Source organism: Mugil cephalus, chromosome 3 (genome assembly GCF_022458985.1).
Source record: "Mugil cephalus isolate CIBA_MC_2020 chromosome 3, CIBA_Mcephalus_1.1, whole genome shotgun sequence".
Classification (NCBI taxonomy): domain Eukaryota; kingdom Metazoa; phylum Chordata; class Actinopteri; order Mugiliformes; family Mugilidae; genus Mugil; species Mugil cephalus.
The window spans coordinates 28,907,553-28,932,298 of record NC_061772.1 but is presented as its reverse complement, the minus strand read 5'-3'; the positions used below and the strand labels follow the sequence as shown (position 1 = coordinate 28,932,298).

At 41.0% G+C, this 24,746-nt stretch overlaps 1 protein-coding gene across 2 annotated transcripts; it reads right to left on the bottom strand.

Annotated features, from left to right (window-relative positions):
* Positions 1–1,453: 1,453 nt before the first annotated feature.
* Positions 1,454–21,504, bottom strand: LOC125004956 (aggrecan core protein-like). 2 transcript variants are annotated; one of them, XM_047579812.1, is made up of 20 exons: positions 21,232–21,504; positions 18,499–18,590; positions 18,335–18,426; positions 17,648–17,939; positions 16,678–16,852; positions 15,354–15,481; positions 14,977–15,270; positions 13,881–14,192; positions 13,623–13,797; positions 13,099–13,226; positions 11,740–12,033; positions 11,563–11,661; positions 9,867–11,483; positions 9,065–9,142; positions 8,197–8,310; positions 6,207–6,365; positions 6,051–6,133; positions 4,824–4,968; positions 3,578–3,760; positions 1,454–3,090 (listed from the first exon to the last, which is right to left on the bottom strand). In XM_047579812.1, the coding sequence occupies exons 2-20, from the start codon at positions 18,581–18,583 to the stop codon at positions 3,017–3,019; spliced, it is 4,527 nt and encodes a 1,508-aa protein (XP_047435768.1). In that variant the 5' UTR covers positions 18,584–18,590; positions 21,232–21,504; the 3' UTR covers positions 1,454–3,016. The 2 variants fall into 2 exon arrangements, with proteins under 2 accessions (XP_047435768.1, XP_047435769.1); XM_047579813.1 differs by lacking the exon at positions 8,197–8,310 and having other exon boundaries at positions 21,232–21,501.
* Positions 21,505–24,746: the final 3,242 nt, after the last annotated feature.

Genomic DNA, 24,746 nt, shown 5'->3' with positions numbered 1-24,746 from the left:
GAGAGACTTTACAGCTTGTTCCAAAATATGTATCATGACCCACAAGCGCTGTCCTTGGTTCTGAAATCTCAGTGGAACTGTCCATTGTTTTGAGACAGTAGCTGGTGCGATATTCGTTTTAATTTATGTGAAATGACCATTAAATTTCTTTATTATTATTCTACTTCATCCACAGTGATATGTTGGTGCTTATTTGCATGCAGAGTTGCAAAAGCGTGATTAAATCTCTGAGAACACGTTCAAATAATGGCCTTAAAGTCTTTTTTATTATTTATTTATTTATTTTTTGCAAATCTTTGTAATTTCATTTTTAATTAATGTAATTTTTTATAATTTAATCTCATATTCCTCAAATAAGTTGTCTGTGACATGAGGCCATTTGGATTTGTATTTAATTGTTATATTTTTTAGGTTAATACATTTTTTTGTATCAGTACTTTTCCATACATGTAGTCAAAAATGACCCCAAGCATTTTCTGTAGAATATCAAGGATTAACTCTAGTAACTGTGACTGTTGATCTACACATCTAATACCAGCAGCCTCACCACCCTGAAGGTTGTTTGTACACAGCAACATCTTTTTTATACCTCACAATACATCTATACATGGTATAAAATATGTAACTTATTTTATTCACATCCATGAATTTTGTGTGATAGTGTTGCGTTATCATCATCAAATTACTACTGGTATTGAGAAAAGTGCCATAAAAAACCAAAGAGTTATTATTATTATTGTTATTATTATTATCATTATAAGTAGTATGTAAAATGTGAAATAGTTCTTTGGTTTTGTGATAAAAGGTGAATAAAAAGTCATAAATGAACATGTCAAACATTCTTTGTTGACCAAAATATAATAGTAATAATAAAAACATCATCTTTAACCCAAGTTAAATAAATCAACTAATACGTTTACAGCATTAAACACATTGGTTCTATTGGGGTGTAGTTATTGGTGCACATGGAAACATGTGATTCAGCCAATCAGAGAAGATCAACATTATCTACCTGATTCTCAGGTCTAATCAGGGTCTAATGAGGTGAACAAGGTCCAGCTCTGCCTGATTTGTCCTAATGTTGACTATTATGATAATTAGTGTGTTTACAAGTGTCTGAATCAGCACTAATGTTCTAATGCTCTAAAATACATGTTTACATTCGTTTTACTTAAAACAAAAAGTCTTCTCATGTCCCACAGTAACACTCTCCACGTATTTCACTAACTGTCCTATAAAGAGTTCATCTATTTAATTTTTGACACATCCTGACTGTGAACGTGTGCGTGATTGTTTCAAAATATGAAGTAACAAAACGCACAATAAAGACTATTTGATGGTTTTGTTGTTTTCTTGACAACTTCTCCTCTAATGAGTAAATGAAACGTTGCTACAGCAGATACACACACACACACATAGACACACACACACACACACACACACACACACATTGTTAGGTCTCAGTCTTTGGTTTATTTATTATGCAGCAGGTGACAATATGTTTGACGGAGGCACAGCCTCCACATTCAGCATCAGTGACATAAAAACAAGACACAAACGACGGCGGTCGAAAGGTGAAAGAAAAACTAAAACGCTGCAGCGAAGCCACGTCCTCTGAAACTGTGCACTGCACAGACACACACAAGGGAGATGATTAGTGACGACAAAACACAGAACACGACAAACACATGAGACGTGGAGTTTAGTACCTGGTACGTTATTGTGAGTCGCTGCTGAGTCCAGAAGAGACTCTGATAGAAGTTTAGTATATTTCTGGTTTATTTTGACAACACAACACGTTCAATACAGTTATTTTAGAGCTGTTTAGTCTAAAAATGTTACAAACAAATGTAAAAAACTTTATGTAATTTTCCATTTATGAAAACTTCACGGGGAGAATTTTTATAGAACAATAGATTTATATAATGCATAAAGAGTGTGGCTGTTTGCACCGTGGTCCCTCTCAGATCTAATGGCGACAGGCGGAGACACAACAGTGAGATTCAAAATCGCTCTTTAGGAAAATTACAGGTGTCACTCATGCAACACATATACAGCCATAAACTGGAGATGAGAACGGTTTCACTCTCATCATCGAATTCTTCACAAAAGTGTAGTTTCCAAAATATCTCGTTGTACATTTTTGCACCAAATCTTCCTAAATCTGCAGATTTTTAACGTGTGTAAAGTCCCACAAAATGAAACAAAGCTTCATCTTCTCCTGTTGAATTAATCAGGATCAAACGTCGACACTTTTATCTCTCTGGAAGTTTCACCAGAGGTAACACGTGGAAAAACTGTGGCGTCCTTTAACATCTGTGTTTCCACGTGGATGAACCTTTGCCAGATAGAATCCAGATGTTCAGTGGAACAACTACCAGATATTTTTGGCGCAGGGGCTTCGTTAAGACTTTTCTCTGTTGGAAACCGTTAACGCCTGAATGTGTATCTTCCAGGTGTTCACATCTTTAACCTCACAGCTCTAACACGCTTTGGTTCTGTCTCTGATTTCATGTTTTATCAGAGAAGAAGTAAACGGCAGCAAACCTTGAACTCCTCTGACTGTGAGAATAAAGCAGCGGTGGGACAGAAACCAGAAGGGAAGTCGGACGACTGACGTGAACTTTCAAAAAAGCCAAAAACATAAAATAAAATAACACAGTTTCCCTTGACCTGTGGCAGAGGAGCTGCAGTGCTTCTCTTCAAACAGACATTAAAGAAACGCAGACGCACTGACAGAAGCTAAAGTCTGTGAATGCAAAACAAAGACACTGATTTCATGAAACAAATCAATATTACACAACAAAACCTCAACAAAGCAATAAAATTATTAGATATATTTAAAATATATTAGGCAGGGGCAGAACAAAGGATCTATCACATCACCATAAGGTTTCATCCTTCATGTGGACTCTTCAGATCATCTTTACTAATATATTTAATTTTTAACTGGATTTTTTCTTGTCATGTTCTTTTAAAATAATTAGTTCCTCATTTTTTAATTTATTTATTTATTTTACTTCTTAGAGATATTAGCTGCCGGACTCCTGCTGCTCCTGTGCAGGTTCAGTATTCGTCGTCTGGCTTTCACTGCAGAGAAGAAATAAAGAAATAGATAAATTATTATTAGAAAACAGATAATTTCATTTAGGACGTGTCAGGATCTTTATTGTATGTTGGTTTGTGGTGTTTCATGATAGATCAAATTTGGTTTTAGACTCGAAACTACAAAATAAAAAAATATAATAATAATAAAAAACATCTAAATGAGCATCATTTAATATATGAAACAAGAAAACAAAAAGAAAAAAATGAACAGAGAGTGAACAGGAAGAAAAAGACCAAGAGGAGGAGGAAGAAGAAAAAGAATGTTAAAGAATAAATATATTTTTTTATTAATTTAACCTTTTATTTTTTATTTAAAGTTTTATTAAATTTGTATATTTATATTATATTTAATTTGTATATTTATATTATATTTAATTTTTATATTTATATTATATTTAATTTTTATATTTATATTATATTTATTTTTTATATTTTTAATTTTAAAAAAGTCCGTAAAAGACCGTCTCACCATCGGTACATTCCACCTGGGGTTTGTCCCACCGTCCGTCCGACCGACAGCGAACCACCGGTAGGTGGCGCTGTCTGAACCCCTGGTCACACTGGTAGCGGACGATGGCGTTGACGGGATACTCGTCCCTCCTCTTCCCGAACGTGTGAGCGTTTCCCACCTCTGGAGGAGGTCCACAGGAGACTGAGGACGGAGACAGAGACAGAGGACGTCAGGTCAGAACCACATCCTGGTTCTCTATCGGACCTGAACTAGTTTCCATGGAGATTAAATAAAATGATGTGATGAGATAAATGTTCACGTGAAAAACTTTACTGACAAAGTGTTTCTGCTGCTGTGGAGTTTCAAAACTACTGGAAATAGAGAAGAAGAAGAAGAAGAAGAAGAAGAAGAAGAAGAAGAAGAAGAAGAAGAAGAAGATTTGTTTTTCTTCATTTTTTTATCTCCAACCCTGAATGTATCTAGAGAAGAACCAAGATGTCTCCACGTCTCCAACGTTGCCGTCCACATGGAGGCAAACGAGGAGGAGGAGGAGGAAAGAGAGAAGAATGAAGAGAAAGATAATAAAAATAAGAGGAAAAGGAAAAGGCAGAGGAGGATGAGAAGAGGAAGAAAAAGGAGAACAAACTTCAGTGACAAAAGCAGAACACGACATCATCATAGTTGACACTCACTGTAATAATGTATAATTATGAAAAGCACTGAGCTGTGTTTAACATAGAACACATATAGTTGGTAGAGGGTCCCTATTTAATCCTTGGCCTGAAAAACGTTGAAGACTTCTGGTGCAGATAGATGGCGCTATCCCTCAGGTGGTTCTTCTACCGGCTCTGTTTACCTTCTTCTTCTTCTTCTTCTTCTTCTTCTTCTTCTTCTTCTTCTTCTTCTTCTGCGGCCGGCTTTCTTGGATGTTTTTGTTCCAGGGTCATGAGCACATTGTCCGTATTGTCCAGTTAAAGTCTGATTAAGGCGTATACATGCCGGAGAAAATCGGTTTCCAATCTCATTAACTGAGTGTTTTAATCAGACGTGTTTGAGTTGTCCAGTTAAAGTCTGATTAAGGCAATAATTCATTTTTTTATAAATGCATGTAAACGTACTGAGTCTCTAACTTCCAGCATTACTTAAAGGATCATTTGACCTAGGAAGAAATGCAACAGAAACTCTTTCACACTGCTGAAAAGACCCATGACGACCTGGGACGACGCCGGATTTTGGTGCAGCGTGAAAGGAGACGTGGTCGTACCTGGTCCTTTCTTGCAGGTGAACGGTAGGTGGTAGCTACAGGGCACGTCGTTCCACTGGCCGTTCTGATGCCAGATGGTCACCACACAGTCTTCTCCAGAGCTGGAGTAGTCGTCTGGCTGGTTTGGCCTCCAGTTCTCATATTGCTGAAGAGAGAAGAAGAAGAAGAAACACACAAACAGAGATGACGGTGTAGGAATACAACCTCCAGGTGGTGATTCTAGTTTTGTTTTTGCACCTGTTGTTTAATTATGTGCCTCTAAATAATCCTCTCGTGTTAAAGTGGTGCAGCTCAGGTTGTGTTTGTGCAGATCTGCTCGGTTTGTCGCCTGCTCTTAAAAGTCCAAACAGCAGCTTTAACTCTCACCTTTGATATTCGCTGTTTATCTCCTGGGAAGTCAGGACTGTTACTGCGTGGTCTGTTTGTAGATCAGGTTTTAACTTTCTAAAGAATCGGGAATTATTGTGTCTCTGTTTTTCATCTCTTTGTGCTCTAGTTGCATGTCCTTGTGTGACTGTTTCGTGTTTCCTTCAGGGTTCGTCTAAAGGTGTTAATACACAACCCTTTTTTGCACCTCTACGTCTTTGTGGCTCTTTATCGGCCATTTTTTTGATAGTTTCTCGTGTCATCGTGGTTGTGTTGCGTCCCTTTGTGTTTGTTTGCATGTCTTTCAGGATGTTCTGTGTGTAATTTAGGTTGAATCACACACATTTGTCGTTATTTTGTGTAGCTTTGGTTGTTTTTTCTGATTGTTGTGCATCTTTATGCCACTTTTGCATGTGTTTGTTGTGTTTAATTTAGGTCGTTGTGTTTAGCTATGTCTTGATTGTCTGTTGCGTCATTGTGGTTGTTTTTGACCCCCCTAGTGGAGGTTTTGTGCGTTTCTTGATGTCTGCTTTGCATTACCTTAATAGCTGTTTTGGGTTTTTTCCGTGGTCTTTTGTGTCATTGTGTTTGGTTTTGTTGGGTTTTGTGTGTCTTTGTGTTTTTTTCCTGGTTGTTGTACATCTTTAAGGTAGTTTTGCATGTGTTTGTGGTTATTTTGTGCTTCGTTGTTGATCATTTCTCACGTTTTTGGGGGTTTTCTTGTGTCACATGTTTGTTTGTTTTTTGTTTCTGTGTGTATTTGCACGTTTTTCTGGTTTCTAGTTGTGCGTCTGTGTTAGTTTGCCACATATTTGCCGTCTTTATGTAAGTGTTTGAAGCTGTTTCTTGGGAGGAACTCACCAGTGGAGTGCCGTCCGTCCAGTGGAAGTCATTCTCTACTGTCTTGTCATTCAAACCGATCCACTGGTAGTTCTGTGCGAGTGCTGTGGAAGGAAAGTCGGTCATTTTCTCTTTATCCCCGTCTCTCTGTGTGAATAAATCACACGAAACACTCACTGTTGATGAAGTTCTGCTCCTCCGGGGTGTTGATGCTGACCAGGTGAGCGTTCAGGTCCCGGCATCGCTGCTCTGCATCCAGCCACACCTCTCTGTCGGAGGAGTGCTGGTAGCAGTTCCCCTGAAACTTAATCCAGCCGTCCTCACACTGCTGCTCATCTGCAGCCGCAACACCAGACAGTAGCAGCTTAGTTCAGTGCATGGTTTTCTGTTTCTGGGCCTCAGAAACTCAAAAACTCTTAAATAAAAGCGTTTTCTTCATCTGCAGCTACAAATGTGTTGGATGAGTCAATTCTAATGTTTCTCCTTTATGGACATTTTCCATAAAGCTGTTTTTTAAGTCAATAAAAAAGCACATTTCACATTGCACTGGCCTCAGTCCATTTGGTATGCAGCACCGCTCTGACAATGCACAGTGGTCCCAGCCGACAGAAGTGGAAAAATTACACATAACGCTTTGCTTCAGCTGCGAGACGCCAGGAAAATTTCCATGTTTTCCTTTGACTGTAACTCTGAAAGGTTTAATTCATTCCGTTGCTCAGCATTGATCACTTACATTAAAACGGTCAGTTCTACTTACTCACAGTATTTAACCATGTAGGCAGGAATTATTAGACACGCCCTTAATAACAGGTACCTCCAAAAAATAAAGTCCCGTCACATCACATCACAACATTCAGAGCGTAAAGCACAGAGCAAAGCATGTTGTCGGTGAGGAGGAGGAAGAACATGAAGAAGGAGCTAAAGGTTTTAAGAGAAGTCCAACTATCAAACAATGTTGAGACAAACTCAATGAGGACACCAGCGACTACCATTCCATCGTCTTATCTAAGGTTTCTACTGGTATCTTGCTGGGGTTTGGGTCTAGTCTCGAGGTCTCCTCCTTGCTGGTTACGCCCAGCAAACCTCCAAGAGACGTCTTCACCAGATGCCCAAACCCCTTTCCCTCGACTCCGGGCCATAAAAAACTGAACATCTCCGCACAGTTCTGGGTCGTCTACGATGCATACCATCTATACGTGAAAGATATCGTACATGAAGGGGAGACACAGTGACTAAAAACTGGTGAAACAGCTGAAAACCGATGGTGAGCTCAGATTAGACAAGTTTTGGTGCAGCTCACCTTGGGACAATGTGATCTTTCACCGTCTTGTCCTGATACATGAATGGTTCACCAACAACCAGTGTTTCATAAAGGTTCATAAAGGTTTTCCTTCCACTTTACAGCCCCATCCTAAATCCACTAGAGGAGTATTTATCTACGTGGCGGTGGAAGGTTTATGACCGACAGCTCTTCACCAGGGAAACTTTACTGGAGGTAATGGAAAAGGCCTGTGATGATATAATGATATAACCGTGGAGTCTTGACAAGACTGGGTTCTGGACACACCAGCGGGTTTTTCCTGGAAAATATTGCTTGTGATATTGTCATATCACATATCATCATTGGTCCATGAAGAATTCCTCTGGCCGGACTCCGCACAAAGACTTTGTGCTTTTTTTTATGTAGATATGACTTTAACTATGATATAAATATATTGCTAAATGCATTTACAATAAACATACATGCCCTGGATGCTAAGTCCTAAATTATTGTATATAGTGCAGTGAATATACTGTATTTGTACTTGGTTTTAAACGCAGGAGAACTGGTTTTGAGGTGATAGATTAATTTCGACAGGAAAGTCTGGGGGTTTTGTACATTTTTGGATTTGTGTTTTAATGTCTTGAGAAACTGGGAGGACGTTTCAAGAAATATGTTTTAGCAGTTGTGGAAAAATCGTAAACGCCTTTTGGATCCTGATTTGTACCGACACATGACCCAAATATTTTTATAACTCTGTTTTATCTGAGTCATGCATCTTTGTATTTTCACTGAGCCGCTTGCGAGAATGGTGATGTTTACCATCTCTCTCCTTATCTCCAGTTGTTTTTTTGTTTTTTTTGAGAGGCTGCTGTTAGTATGTATTAGCTGAAGCCGACCTCGTACCGATCTCGCAGCGTTCCCCTCCGTAGCTGGGCAGGCATAAGCATTTGAAAGAGTCTGCACTCTCCACACAGGTGGCTCCATTGGCGCAAGGGTTGGAGTGGCACACGTCTACCTCTGCAAAAAAGGGGTGAAGGGGGGAGGGCGGGTGACACTACTGGTGTTAAGGGAGGGGTAAGGAGGGAGGTGAAGGAGGCCGAGCTGTGATGCACCTCAAGACTAAAGGGGGTTAGTGAAAAATACTTCTGATCCAACTTACTGCACAACAAATCATCATATGAACCTCTGTTTGTTATTTTAAGAGGATGATACACTAGATGTTTCACTGTTATTATTATATTAGCAGTAAGTTCATGATGCTAGTTGCAGCAGGAGGTCGGTTTCTAGCAGCCATATGATGCCAGAAAGCACATATGTTCAGCATGCAAACAGAACAGCGGAGTGGAGGCGGCGTGCTGGCACAGAAGCAAACAAACAGACCAAAAACAACATCCAACATCCGAGGGCACTTTGTGGCGGAGGAGGGTGGTAAATCCTCAGAGATGCAGAGACGATGCACATTTGACAAACGGGGCTAACGTTCAAATCTGGCACACAAACACAAGAGACCCAGAGCCACGGACGAAAAAAACAAAATAAAAAATGAGGCACAAAACACATCTGGGCAGAACAGACGAGACAGAGGGAAGAGACTTCATGAATATATTCAGTTAAACGTCTGAAACTTCGAGCAGTTTTAATATCGCAGACAAATAACTTGAAACATGCAACAAACACATACAGAGAAAACGTCACAGGCTGTTAAATCGACGTTATCACACAATGCTGGATTAAGATTCTGTCAGAGAAGGACCAGAAAAATAGGACTCACCCTGACAGAGAGCGACTCCGTCCTCCACCAAACACGAAGCATCACCGCAGGGGTTCGGTTCACACGGGTTAAAACCACCTGGAAACACAGGTCGATTTATTCTTTCCTTCATGAAGAATATACAGTCACATACCTCTTCATCAGGTCAATCATTTTAAAGTAAGTTTTCCAATATATGTTTCACATACACACCGTGTTGATGTCGACTATTCAGCAAATATGATGTATGCTAAGTAATTTCATCCATTTTTAGTTTATGTCTTTCAGTGGCGGTCCAATCAGATCCAGAGACACTGAGCCATATATATGGATTCAAATACAACAACCTAATCACAACCCTCCATGAAACATGGGGGCGCTAATGCTCATCATTGATGGACCAATGAACTGTAAATTCTACCAGTGAACTCTAAAAGAAAATGCCAGGACATGAGTGCATGAGCTGAATGTGAAGAGAAACTGGGTCACGGAGGAAGACAACGAGCCCAAGAACACCAGTGGTTCTCCAGAAGAACCAGATGAATGTTTGGGAACAAGTCAAAGTTCTGACTTTAATCCAGTAGAAATGTTGTAGCATCAGTTGATGAGAGGAAACCACCAACATCTCACAACTTAACTGGTTCTGTTCTGAGGATCAAACTCCTCCGACTGATCAGAAGTTACCACAAACATTTAGTTGATGTTATCGCTGCACAAGAGCTTCCTCCACAACTTAGAGACTAGAAAATATAACAATATATATCTGATATCAATGGCTGAAAAGACCAATTGACACAAAAAAGATACAAATAGTTGGACCTACCTTCAGCGACACCTGGTGTCTGTGGAGAAGTTGATGCAACAGGGGGAGCTGCCAGTCCTAATGGAACAAGGAACCGAAATATACCCAACCTTCCTTCGTCCACATTCCACTCTGGGGTCTCCTCTGGGTCTTTGGTGTTTGTAGGAGCTTCTGAAAAAATGGTCTCTATTACAGACGAGTCTCCGCTACCACTTCCTTTTACATAATAGTCCACAGACTCCTGTCCAAGCTCCATGAACATGGCACCATCTCCAGATGCGTATGTCATAGGATCCTCAGTCACAAAAGTAACAAGGCTTTCATCTCCACTTCCTGATTCAAGGAGTCCTGATCCAGGAAGTCCTGATCCAGGACGTCCTGATCCAGAAGGTCCAGCTCCAGACCCCGAAGGGAAACTTGAGCTCCCAAATCCAGAGAAATGTTCACCGCTTCCAAGTCCAGAGCTGTAGAGTAAGGACCCGGAGGCCTCCTGCTCCCCAGAGGACGACATTGGGAGTTCAGTAAAGCCTGATCCCACCAAAGTGACACCAGAGAAGAAATCAGAGCCACTTCCAGAGCCGCTGAGATCGTTCCCCATAATCCCTGATCCTGAAAAGTCTCCAGAAACGGTGCGCTCCACGACGTCTCCACTGAACTCGAACTCCTTCTGGGTGGTGGGAACGGATACATCGACCAGTTCGTGATTTATCAGTAAAATCTGAGTGTCTCCACTTCCAGAGACGTCCCCTGACAGGCCGCTACCACTTCCAGAGACAAATCCTGACGGGAAACCACTGGTCCCAGAAAACTCCTGACTGGTGATGAAACCAGAGCTGCTCTCTGGAGTGATGAAACCAGATCCAGTACCAGAACCAGACCCGGATGAATCCCCACTACCACGGGGCACCCCAGAGCCTGCACCAGATATCAGGAAGATCTCAGTGCTTCCCTCCCCGACTTCTTGGGGTCCTCCTAAACCTGAGCTCTCTCCTGAGAAAATACTGTTGGTGCCTGAGAAAACGACAGAGGTGATACCGGATTCTTCTCCGCTGAGACCTGATCCAGAAACGTCCGCACTGCCGATACCTGATCCTCCACTAGGCAGCTCAGCACTTCCAGTGATGACCAAGTCTCCAGAACCTGAAAGGTCTCCAGAGGCAGACCTATCTCCCGAGACGTCCAGTTTTCCAGAACCAGAAATATCTCCAGAACCAGAAAGGTCTCCAGAGGCAGACCTATCTCCAGAGACGTCCAGTTTTCCAGAACCAGAAATATCTCCAGAACCAGAAAGGTCTCCAGAGGCAGACTTATCTCCAGAGATTTCCAGTTTTCCAGAACCAGACTGAGTATCTCCAGAGGAGGACTGATCTCCAGAACCAGACTGAGTATGTCCAGAGGAGGACTGATCTCCAGAACCAGACTGATCCCCAGAGATGACTTGATCTCCAGAACCAGGAGTAGTCTCTCCAGAGCCCGACCAATCTCCAGAAAATACTTGATCTCCAGAACCAGACTCGTCTCCAGATGGACCCCCAGCAGAGCCATCAACTGCAGAACCTGAGCCAAAGTCCGCTGAGCCTGAGCCAGATCCAGATCCGGAGGCCTCCACGTGGATGGGAGGAACGATGGGGTGAACACCTGGCAAGAAAAATTAAAGAAAAAAGTGAGACAAATGGTAAAGAAATTGGAAATTATTCTAGATTTAATTGGAACTTACCAGGCCTCAGCAAATCGGTTATAGACGTCTGGTTTAGGAGAGCCTCCTGGATATCTGTGATGTTCAGTCCAGTTTCATTTGCAATGAGCAGAATATCAGCTGCAAGAATATGGACGATAAGAGAATCAATAACATGACGATGAAAAACAAAACAAAAAACAGCTGAACAGTGTTTACCTCTGAAACAGTACGCGTCAAATCTAGCATCAAGTGCAGGGTAGCCTGTCTGGTTGGAGTGAACGTACAAGGTGTGCACTCCTGATTTTCCGCCTCCGCACTTGGCTCGGGGTTTGACGATGGGATAACGGACGCTGCGATCCGAGAGCCAGCCTGCACGGCATTTGTCGAGGCCCATCCTCCAGGCGGCGTAGAGCTCCCCGGTGGAGGCCAGCACAGCGTTGAGCTCTCGACATTTGGAAGAAGCCTCGTCGTAAGTGAAACCCTCGGCGGATACAACGTGGAAAACCTCTCCTGTGGAAAAAATAAAACCCAAAGATGAACATGCCAGTGAATGAGTCAATGGTCAAAATGTGTTTTTGTTTTGTAAAGTTCTTTCTTGTTTCTTGTGTCCTGCAGTTCATTTATTTTAAAGAGACAATGCACGTTGATGCACGAACATACAGTAAAAGACATGTTTGTTAGGTTGTTTGTCTCTGTGTTAGCCCTGTGGACTCGCAGCCTTTCCAGGGTGAAGCTGCCCAATGACTAGAAAAACCTACCTTTCATGAAACCATACTATCAGGTTGTTAAGCAACAGTGTTTTACAAATAATTGAGTAGAAGAATTAAAACCTCCTTAGTGGATGTGCCTTAATTTCAAGTTGGATTATTGTAAATTATTAACTGTGTAATCTAACTTGTAAAGTTAAGTTGAAAAAACTTAATTAAATTGATTTTTTTTTTTTTTTTTAAGTTGATCCAACAACCATAGATTACGGGATAATGGGACAGTTAGTATTTTATTCCAGGTTGCAGATGTTTGCATATCTGGTTTGATTTGCAACCATGCTTTTAGTTTTCCCATGAAATCAGCTCAGCCTCATCCCACTACCATCAGGTCGTAGATACCGGACTTTTAATTGCATTGGAAAGAGTTTAATCCCTGCAGCTATAGCCGCCATAAACAACAGACCCCAATGACGTCTTTCTCCTCCCTTGTGTCTGCCATCTACACTTAATTCCCACTCTCTTAAGTTGTTGTGAATTTGAGCATTTTCTTGTTTTGTCCAATCCTCTGTTGTGGTGAATATGTGTACAGTCATGTGGAAACAAATCTCCCTTCTGGGATAAATAAATTCTAAAGTCTGAGGTTTTTGGATTACCCTGCCTACCCTGCAGCTCTTTTTGTCCCAGATTTAGTAAGTATACATTAAATTTCTTTCGTTTCCTGCTCCTGTCTCCTCCTCTTGTGTCTTCATTTCGGTCCCAACTCCTCGCCGCATGTCATCATCATCATCATCAACAGAAAGAAAACAACCTGAATCTTGGTCAAGCTTGTTCATAATGTCCTGTGTTTGCTTTAGTTTCTGTGAATCACCTTTGAGCCCCTCAGTGTAGCAGTACACGTCATATCTCTCATGTGCCGGCCTCAGACCGTAGGACCGAACTCCGGGTTCATATCCAAGATTTCCAGCGCACTTATCTCGAGGGAACACAACGGGATACCTGCGCAAGAGCAAATGATGAATTTCAGTCTTCAGACGAAAGTTTCTCAGCCATAGTTAAGTCATTTTTATCTTCTATAGTTGCTGCATTTTCATCAACTTTTAATTATCACATTTAGTAAAACTGCAACTAACCACATGAATTCTGGCAACTATTTTATGTTTATGTTGTCTCTATATTTTCCTCACATTAGACCAATTTAATTACATATATGTAGCATAAATTAGAATCCAGGTGACAGGTTGTATCAACACTGCTCTCTCAGCACTTTCTTTCCAGAGCTGTGCTGTCCTGGATCATTTATAAGAGATAAAAAGCAAGAAGGATCGATTCCAGGAACAACATTTACGGCTCTTGATGAGTATTTTCCCTCCTTTGCTCTGACAATACATCCACCTGACAGTCTGGTCCAGGAGCCATCCTGCATCACACTGGTGATATCCTGCCCCTTGAGCTTCCTGTAGCTGCTGTGGAGTTGCGATGTGGCCTCCAACGCTCTGACAGGCCAGCTGGGCCTCGACGAAGGTGAAGGCGTATCGGCCGCCGCTCGAGCGGTAGTGGAAGACCACGCCTGCAGATAAAAATACCAGTGAGGTGGAAACTGGATTTACTCAACAGTTGTCACTGATATGAATATGCAGTTCCGTCACTGACCAGTTGGGGGCGGCGGAATGCCCTTGCTGGCCCCCCGGCCGATTTGCGGTGGGGCGGTGACCGGCTGTATGAGGTCCGTGGTCGGCTCGGTGAGGCTCGGGGGCTGAGGCAGCGTCCACGGCATCTCCGTGGGGCTCTCTGTGGTGAAGGTGAAGGTCTCACCAGTGGGACGCCGGGTCTCCACCTCTCCCACCGCCTCGCTCTCCGTGGTCGTCGTCCTGAAGAACACGTCCGGCCTCCGTGTCACCGTGGTAACACTCAGGACGCCGCTTCCTTCATCTGTCAGACCTGAACCCTCCTCACCAGGGGCCTCTAACGGTGACAGATGTAATGATACCAGACCAACATGTTATTTTAAGTTATCAACTCATTATAATGCATCCACATAACAAACTTATTTTTTTTAATGCAGGAAAAGCTCTTGATTTTGAGCTCTACTCACTAACCCCACAAATCAGTACAACTGTAAGAAAGTCTTCATCGTCTACTCATGGAAACCTTGCATCCTCATGTAAGTGTTGTTTTGGGAACATCTCGCCTTGGTGTTTCCATCAGAGCGTTTGTGCACATTCGTGATAGATGTGCCTCATTTACTTTGTATTGGAGCCAGGGCAAGGCTGCAGCTCTTCTCATGCACCTCACATTTTTAGATAGATACTGTGTTTAGAGCTTCTGCATCCCCCTGTTTTATGTTTAGTTTAATTTTAAAAGCTTAGATAGGGAACTTGGGGTTAAGGTTGGGGATAGGGTTGCACCTATTCAGGACATAACCAAAGTAAATTGAATGCTGTTGATGAACAGTTTGGACTTCATGCATGGTTCTGGTCTCTTTTTAAAGCCAAGACTCTAAAGTTTCTAGTGGTTTTGTTCTAGAGGAATCAAAATTGCACACAGTTAAAAAATACGATGTTTAGATCGCCTTATAATGACTTTCATCAATGAAAATCACATGTTGCATCATGCAGTATTTACGCAAACACAACATGTGAACAGAGCTCTGATTGGTTCAAAAAGCTACCGCTGTCCCACGCAGAATGTTAAAGGGTTAAACTTTTAGTTGCGTTGTCTCAATCCATGATCTGAAACCATGGCCCACCTGTGTAGCAGAAAGCGTCGTAGCGGGTGTCGGGAAGCGGGTATCCCGTCTGGTTTGTGTGGAGGTAAACGGTTCGCACGCCCAGCAGACCTCCTCCGCACTGCGGCCGACGAACGTTGATGGGATAGCGGACGCTTCGGTCTCCCAGCCAGCCGGCGTTGCAGACGTCCATGCCGCCCTGCCAGGCCAGGTACAGCTGACCCGTGGTGGCCAGCTGAGCTCCCTGGTTGGAGCAAGCCTCCACGGCCTCGTAGAAGGTGAACTTTTCAGCAGCAGCAGTGTAGAAAACTCTGCCTGTTATGGATCGGATGGTTTATTGAAAGACATAATGAAAGAATGATCACAACAACAAAAACACATAGACTTTCCTAGTGTACCTGTCATCTTCTCAGCAAAGCAGTAAACATCATACGTCTCATTGGCGTCTCTGATTCCGTAGGTTCTGACCCCAGGAAGTTCTTCTTTGTCACCATAGCAGGCCACTCGTGGGTCATGGATCGGGTACCTTCGATTAGATGAAAATGAGATTTAGTTTATTTTCTGGCAAGTCAGGGGAATTCTGAGGTAAGGAAAAGTTTGTCTGGCTTCCAGGTGTAACCTGAAAGAAAATCAGCTTTAAAAGTGTCAGATTGTGCTTGAAAGGTTGAAAATTAATATTTAATGGAAGTAAAGGGCTTGATAATAACGATTCTTGACTACTGCAGTGGCTTTCAAATATCTACAACATGCTTTTGACAGAGTCCAGGAACAGCTTTGTCATCTGAAAACTTGTTGTAAATGCCAAGAAAGCTGAACTTATGTTCTTCGCCACTTCATAAACACCAAGATCGACACTGACTCATAAAATATTAACGAAAAATGGTCAACAAATAGAGTTGATATTTAGGATTTTCAACTGATGACCACCTGTCTTTTAAGGAGCACATTTATTATGTCATAGAAAAAGCTGAGACTCTTACTGGGATTTTATTATTATGGAAACAAGTCAAATTGACCTATTTACCTGTTTATTACACATCAATTACAAACTGATTCTCTACACTAAAGTAAACTGGTAATTGTTAAATGTCATTGGTATTTGTTTAATTATAAAGCCATTCTAGTTGAAACTCCATGTTATAATGTGGAAACAAGGAGGTTACAATCTCTGCTCAATGGACATTTTGCACTGAGTTGTTCCAACAATAAGAACAGAATTGGGAAAAAATAATACTTGGAATAAACTTCAGTTTGAGCTGCATCTGTGACTGAATTTAAAGCTCTGATGAAAACAGTGGAGTCCAGGCTTTCTTAATGCAAGTGTTTTAATTAAGTATGTTCTTATGTAGATAATTAACCTGGTTAAATAAATTCAAATCCACCTAAAATGTTCATTAAATGTGCATTTGTATTTGTCAGAGCATAATCCAAGGGTCTGATTTCAATCCTAATGCCATGTATCAGACATGCAAAACACATCTGCTTAAAAAATCATTCACCAAAGATTGAAATAAAATGCCTTATGCCTTTGAAATATGATGTAATTGATTGTAACTTTAAATTAATAGACTTAAAGGTGTTTGAAAAGTGTTTCGTACTCATTAGTTTAAATATGAAAGTAAATCAACATAAACTGTCCCTTATATGGACTTTAAGTGTATTTAGTAACACTTCATAGGGGTAATTGACATTAAGCTGTCATTAAGCCGATTAGGAACTGACCTGACAGTCTGATCAGAGATCCAGCCGGCGTCACACTGGTGGAAACCGTCGTCGTAGGCCGCTTGGAGCTGCTCAGGTGAAGCCAGGACGCCGCTGTTCTGGGTGCATGCTGCTTTCGCCTCCTCAAAAGTCAAACTGTAGCGGCCCGTAATAGGTCGGTAGTGGAACACAATACCTGGAGAGACAAAAAGATTCAGTTTAAAAGTGAATTAGCACAAATTTGTTCATGATACATTCACATACAGCATGAATAAGGCTCTCGACTACCAACCCATTCACACATTCCTGCAAACCCACAGTAGCCACACACAATGAACAAGTATTATTATTATTACACAGTCATTACATTACTACATTACTTAAGATATTACTATTAATTAATTACTAAGTTATTGTATAGAGTTGATAGAGTTTCTAGAATAGCGAAAGAAGACGTTACCATCTGAAGCAGCTCCAAGAAATTTTGAAAGTTAAGTCAAGTTAAATAGTGAGTTCTTCAAGATGCAAAATTAATTGATTGATCGGTTATTGGTGGGAAATTGTTCCAATCTTTAAACTTGAATGCACGTCTGCCAATATTTGTATTAGTTTTAGGAAACAATGGTTGCTCAGTGCGTTGAAGTGTGTTTGGAGATATGCATGGGCTCCCGTATTATTCTAAGTAAGAGGACTGAACTGAACTTCTTGTACTGAGTGGTAGCCAATGTAGGGAGTCAAGCATCCTAAAATAACTCTGAGTGAGTGACAATTCTTTTCCTGATATGAAGGTTAAAGCAGCTTCTAGATTATTTTATTTTTAATGGATTCAATGTGTTCTTTAAAGGAGAGCAAAGGGTCAATCCAAAGGTATTTAAAAGAGAATTAATGAACTCAGAAGCCTCCACAAGTCTAGTTGTCCTTGTTTCAGTTGTGTTTGGGATAAACCTCAATGACTGAGACTTGAATAGTACTCATTTGACCATCTACACACCTTGAACCTGCACATGGACGATGTCGTGGCTGTCCTCGATGCCGCTTTGAACCTCGCAGCGATATGCTCCAGTGTCGCTGGAGTGCAGCTCGGATATCTTGATGCTAGCGACTGTCGGCGTCCCGGGGTAGCTCACCAGCTGAACTCTGTCCAGGTAACTCGGGCTGATTCTCACCTCTCCCTCTAAGGCCACCAGGATGGTCGTGACCTTCTCTTTGGTGACGAGGCTCCATTTGATGCGATGAGAAAGCGGGACGATGGTTGGGGCTCCAGGATCTGGGACAGTGTGGTCCTACACAGGAAACGACAACGTTTAACTGCAGTTTGTTTGAACTGAGCTAAACTGAAGTAGCCAAACTCAATTCTTCTCAAAGTAGGAGTCTGGTAACTACTACTGATTCATTAAGGGGTCAAAATAAAAATAAATCTGCACCAATTGGACATTCCTCCAACCAATCAGAGCCATGGTGCCTGGATGATGCTTCTGATTACTCTAACTTCTGTCCATCATCACATACAACCCCGCCCAAATTAGCTGATTGACAGATCTTTGCAGGAGCATAATCAGTTCCTATCGGAGGGAAACCAGACCAATGTCCAGGCTACCAGTAAAGCTAAAGAAGTAAAAACATATCTCCTCACCTCTGTATCTCACAAACTCTAAAACATGACTCCATGAAAACACACCTCAAAGTAGCACGGCAGCAGCAGCGTCGCTCCCAGTAGAGGTCGCTGTATCTCCTTCAGAGTGATGCTCACGCTCAGCACATCCTCCGGGTCTGTGAAGGACGGAAACATCGTGATCTCCAAGGTAATGAAACATACCAACTTATAAAATATCTAATCCTCACCCATAAAAGACTGCTCTTCATAAGCATAATCGAACGTTGCTGAGATCACGTTCAGACACACCAGCAGCAAAGTCCACCGGATCATGTTTCACCTGGAAATTAAGAAAAGAAAAGATTTATGTGCAGTAATGTGTGTAAAAGTTTTAGGCAGGTGTGAAAAAAAATGCTGTAAACTAAGAATGGCTTTTAAAATATAAATAATAATTGTTTATTTTATCAATTTACAAAATGCAAAGTGAGAGAACAAAAGAAAAATTTAATTTCCATCAATATTTGGAGTTACTACCCTTTGCCTTCAAACCAGCATCGATCCTTACACGTGCATAAACTCAGGGATTTTGTAGGATCATAGACACAGTGGTCGACTAAGGAAACTTAGTGCAGCAGATATACAACACATCAAGCTTATTTCCCTTCCAAATCTGAAGAAACATCAGCTCAGAACTGTCAGAAACCAGTGGGACCCAGGTTCACCATCTACTGTCTGGAGAAGTCTGGCTATAAGTGGTCTTCATGGGAGAGTTGCAGCCAAAAATCCATCCCTTTGACTCAACTAGCAAACCAAAACATAGGAACTGGGCTCAGAAACATCTGGACTGATGAGTCAACATGTGAGATATCTGTAGCAGAAGTCAGTTTGTTCACTGAAGGGCTGGAGAGACCTACAATAATGAGCGTCTGCAGGCAACAGTGAAGCATGGTGGAGGCTCCTTGAAAGTTTGGGGTGCATTTCTGCAAATGGAGCTGGAGATTAGGTCAAGATTAATGGTCCTCAATGCTGAGAAATGCAGGCAGATACGTATCCACCATCAATACCATCAGGGAGGAGGATGATTGGTCCCAAATTTATTCTGCAGCAGGACAAAGAGCCCAAACATCCAGCCCAGGCCATAAAGAACTATCTTCAGGGTAAAGAAGAACAAGAAGTCCTGGTGGCACCTTCCTAAAGCTTTTGCACAGTGCTGTATATGTGCATATAAAAACTAATGCAAAGCCTGTGTATAAGAGATTAGATGTGAAACCTATGGGCTTTTGAGTCCTGCAAAACCTCTGAAGGACAGTGAAGTGCAATAAACAGGAAGTAAAGCTTTCTGAGTGGTCGGCTCCTACTTGATGAAACCATTAAAATGTACTTGATGATGTTAGGGCATGAATCCTTTGGCATATACCCCTGAAAATGTTGAGGCTTGTTCCAGAGCGTCTTGCAGAAGAGCAATTCATTGTTGTGCTTGTCTTAGTGGGATATTCTCAGGCGTGACATTGTGTAACGTTCAAGAACCCCAGTCAGATTCAGTAACTGTTAGCGATCATGCCCAACACCAAGGCCACAAAACTGAGGAAGAAAAACTGCAGTCCAGCTGGTGTTTTTGCTCTTCTCCTTCTGTGGCACATCAAAATAATAAAAGAGAAGAAGTCAAAAGCAATGTCTGGGATCTATGAAGAAAAACGTTATGTATGTTCAGATTTTTTTTTCAAATTGAATTGACCACGACTGTTTTCACTCGAGTACCGGACATAAAAGAATGTTTCACACATTATTTCACTCATATGTCATCATCACTTCTGTGAGTGATGTATATGTCAGTTTTAGCTTCAACCTCATCTCATCTCACCCCTTTTAACTATGAGTCGGTTGGTTTGCATCATTTGCACCACTGGTCTCAAAGGAACATTTCAAAATTATAACTGAACAAGGCTGCAAACTGTATTTACGCTCACATGTCTGAACACTCCCCTAATATTTTGCATAAGTATTCTTTCTGCTTTCTCTGACTCTGCTCTGAATGGAGGAGGGCGTGTCTGAGATGCAGTGACAGTTCATTAGCGGCTGAGTTGTGAGCGAGGTTTGCCAGCGGCCGTCTCCACACTGACGCTCCATTCAGCCGATGTGGTGAAGGTCCACTCCCAGAGAGACCGTGGAGCCATAAGACCAGATCTGTTCCAGCTCTGACGGCACCAGGCCTCTGGGTAAACAGAGTCCGCCCTTTTCCATCGCAGCTCAACACTGCTCACATTCAGAGCGGGAGAACAGAGGCATGATGGAGGGAGCCCGGCCGGGCCTTTGATCCTCACCTGTACATGGATGTTTAAACATTTCTCATGTGACGCACCACATTTAAAAAACCTAAACATGACTTTTCCAAAGCGATACACAATGAAGCAGCATTGGATTTGATCCGATTTATGAATTTTATCGTTTTATATCTGATTTAAAACATAATAAACTTTAGTAGTTAGAAACGATTTAATTAAAACAGCTAAGGTCCACATTAACAACACTCTTTAAAACCACAAGTAGAAAGAAATATAAAATAAAATGAGATTAAAATAAGTAAGTTATACTTTCTTTTTTCATCTGTAGTTAAATAAGTTTGACTTATTTTTATACTGTCATTGCTGTGCAAGTACATAGAGATTTTGTTATATGTAAGTTCATTATAACTGAAAAACACAAATCTAATCTCTAAAGTTTTAACATGTGCATTTTTCTTTTGCATAGAATAAGATTTATAGTGAAGACAAGATGGAAAATGAACCTGCACATCAGCTCACTGAGGTTTTCTTGGGTTAAATCCAACTTTTTCTCAGCTTTTCATCCACTTTCACAGGGATGTGAAGGAGGAAAATGTGGTAAATTCAAGTATGCACGATATAAAACAGACCAGTCAGCTAAAGGAGGCTTAATATGCATCTTTATGAAGTAAATCAGGACAAACAAAGCATATCACTCACCTGTGGATGTGAATCTCTTCTTCTTGTGTTTTTTGGTTCAGCTGAGCTCCAGGTTGTGAGTTTTAAAGTCCCAGTGAACAGCAGCAGCAGCAGCAGCAGTAGAAAGCTCAGGATACTTGGCTGTGCACAGAAGAAAGAGTCTGGGACCAGGTCTGCCTGTCAAACCTCAGAGGGAAGCACCACCGTCCCTGTGAAGCAGCTCACACTGAAACGTGAGGAGCTCTGATGATACCTTTCAAAATAAAAGTTCAAAAATGCTCAGATTTGCTTCTGAGGAAGTTGTTGCCTTCTTCTTTTTTCCCTCTAAGTATAAAAATAAACATATGCATTGATTTTTTTTTTTTTTTTACTGTCTGGGGTTGGTACTCACTTCCTGCAAAATATCCCACAGCTTTTGGGAAGAGGGAACTTTTATTTTGCTCCACAGACGTTTCAGTCAAACTGTACAATTAAGAAAAGTCTTCATATCTAAAATCAGGTTATTTGATCCCGTGGTTGTGGCCAAAGTAAGTTCACTGGTAAAAAATAAACGCGTCTTGGATTAAATCTTAATTTCACAAATATTATGGCCTCATCTTATTTCAGATTTTCACTAGTGTACCTAATGTTTTGGCCAAGTAAGTACTTTTCAGTTTTCTGCTGCAAAACTCATATATTTTTTTTTTACTAATGTACCTAATGTTTTACTTTCAACAGATTATTATTGATTTTCACATTGGAACAACCACACATTTGTTTACAGCTTATATTGGGAGTGGAAGTATTCATAAAAAACAAACAAACAAAAACAGAGAGGCGGCGTTCAACTGATTACAGTTGTCAAAGTTGTCCAATCCACCTCCTTCCCAAACCCTCCCAACCATCGTCGCTCGTCCCCATAAGAGTCCAGATCTTCATTATTGGGTTTATCCAACCCAAGAATATAGAGGAAGTTTAATGATGTTTCATCAAGTATAACTGAAAAATAATCTGTATAAGGGAAGAAAAACTGTCAAAAAGGAAAAACAAACAAACAATGCAAATAGAAAAAGTATAAATAAATAAATAATGGAACTTGTAAGCTCTTGACGTTCTCCAGAAATGGGCTCCAAGTTTCCTTAAAAGATTGTAAAGGGTGAAACAGTTTGTTTTCAAGTTTCAGAAAGTGCATAATTGCTCCTTTCATGTGAGAAGAATGAGGCATTTTTATTGCAATTAGTGTAACTAATGTTTTGATGGCTTTATATTTTCATTTTAGATCCAAAACTCACTCAGCATCTAACGTTTTGAGAAGTTAAATAATAGAAACATGACGACATATAAACGAATGCTGGCTTCAGGTTTATTCATATTTTTATCAATGAATAATGTCAAAAAACTCAAAGAAGATTTAATAGTTTTTCTGATGTCTGAAGTGAAAAGAGGCTTTTATTTTGAAGGAAACAGGAGGATACCTGGGACTCTTGACTCGACCAAAGGGGAAAAACTTGGAGGTAAGAAGGGAGGGGAGGGAGTGTACCTTCTCACCCACTTGGTAGAAATGAGGTAATGATGATTAAAGGGGGGGTCAGACAATGTTAAGTGATTGTTTCTCAGTCCAGAATCACCTCATGGAGACGTTATTATAGATCCTCAGCTCCGTTGTCCTGCTCTCACCTATGGACTCTTTACTGGGGTATTTTGAGAACCACTCCTTTAACAATAAATAAATAAAAAAAAACTGGGGACAAAGCTGCTCTTTCAGCCGCTGAGACGTGGACGTGAAGCAGGAAACAGCAATTTACAGAAAGCTTAAAAAAGTTGATAGCACTGATACAAATGGCCCCAACTTAACGGATAATTGGAGTCTGGTGTTTGGGTTTAAGTGGAATATAATGATGTGAATGTTCTTTTTTTTATTATTATTATTATAAAAAGGTTTCTCCTCTGACTCCATCTCTACAGCAGGAACAAGGTGATCACTAAACCTGAGAGCTGGTCTCACTGGATTTAAATCTGAATGGTGCACAGGGGGGAGGAAGGAGGGGGGAGGAAGGAGGGGGGAGACTTGGGATTGTGTCACAGCTTCCACACACTTCCCCCTGCAGTGTTTCCACTTTTAGGATGTTTGTCCAGATCTTTTTTTATTCCAGATGAGGTGTGTCTGCCAGATATTTATTTATACCACGGACGGAGTGAAACGAGCAAACTTGACCAAACAAGCTGAGGACATTTTCGGTTGCAGCTCCACCTCAGCGGCAGGTTGTCAACAAAGCTCAAACTGTGTCTCAGTGACACCGGGGGTAACGGTGAAGTTATTCCAGAGTTTATTTGTGTCTGAGGTTCAGGTCGTCGTCGGGACGGATCGATGACAGAGGTTCAGTTAAATCCTCGGGGATCCTCTGACTTTCAGAGGCCTCGGTCTGAATAATGAAGACTCTCTTTGTCTTTGCCTTGTGGGTGTTTGTCTCCACGCTGACGGGATTTAAGAAACGTTGTCCTGTTATGAAATAGACTCGTGTAGCTTTTCTAAATCAGATCATTAGTTTAAATTAGTGCTTCAACTTCTTGCTGCCCCAGAACACAAACAACACAACACAACTCTGAACAACTGCCCATAAAACTTTGATCCAAATGTGTTTATTTTAGATGATATTAATTAACACGATGACATTAACTTTGACATTATTTTAGTTAATCTCATCTCATATTTTCACTAATATACCTAATGTTTTGGCCAAGGAAATACTTGTCAGTTTTCTGCTGCAAAACTCGTCTTGTCCCATTTAATCTGATCTGATCTGATTATCTCATCTCGTCTCATCTCATCTCATCTCATCTCATCTCATCTCATCTCATCTCATCTCATCTCATCTCATCTTGTCTCATTTGTCTCATCTCATCTCATCTCATCTCATCTTGTCTCATTTGTCTCATCTCATCTCATCTCATCTCATCTCATCTCATCTCATCTAATCTTGTCTCATTTGTCTCATTTAATCTCATCTCATCTCATCTTGATTTACTTAATCCAATCTCACTCTCTCCAATCTTATCTGATTCTCTCTCATCTCGTCTCATTTGATCTTCTCTCGTTTTGTCTCACTTAATCTCATCTAATCTCATCTCATCTTGCTTTATTTAATCTAATCTCATTTTATCTAATTTTATCTCATCTCATCTCATCTCATCTCATCTCATCTCATCTCATCTCATCTCATCTCATCTCATCTCATTTAATCTTGTCTCATCTCATCTCATCTCATCTCATCTCATCTCATCTCATTTAATCTTGTCTCATTTGTCTCATTTAATCTCATCTCATCTCATCTAATATAAATCTTCTCTCGTCTCTTTTTACTTCATCTCATCTCATCTCATCTCATTTTATCTCATCTCATCTCATCTTGTCTCATTTGTCTCATCTCATCTCATCTCATCTCATCTCATCTCATCTCATCTAATCTTGTCTCATTTGTCTCATTTAATCTCATCTCATCTCATCTTGATTTACTTAATCCAATCTCATCTCTCCCAATCTTATCTGATTCTCTCTC

Bases quoted from the DNA above. Each gene is read 5' to 3' on its own strand.
- LOC125004956 (XM_047579812.1), bottom strand. From the start codon at position 18,583: ATGATCCGGTGGACTTTGCTGCTGGTGTGTCTGAACGTGATCTCAGCA. The intron at 13,227-13,622 runs GTGGATGTATTG...GCTCTTGCGCAG, and splicing joins CTCCTGGACCAGACTGTCAG to GTATCCCGTTGTGTTCCCTC. The intron at 9,143-9,866 runs GTAGGTCCAACT...CTGTGTTTCCAG, and splicing joins GACACCAGGTGTCGCTGAAG to GTGGTTTTAACCCGTGTGAA.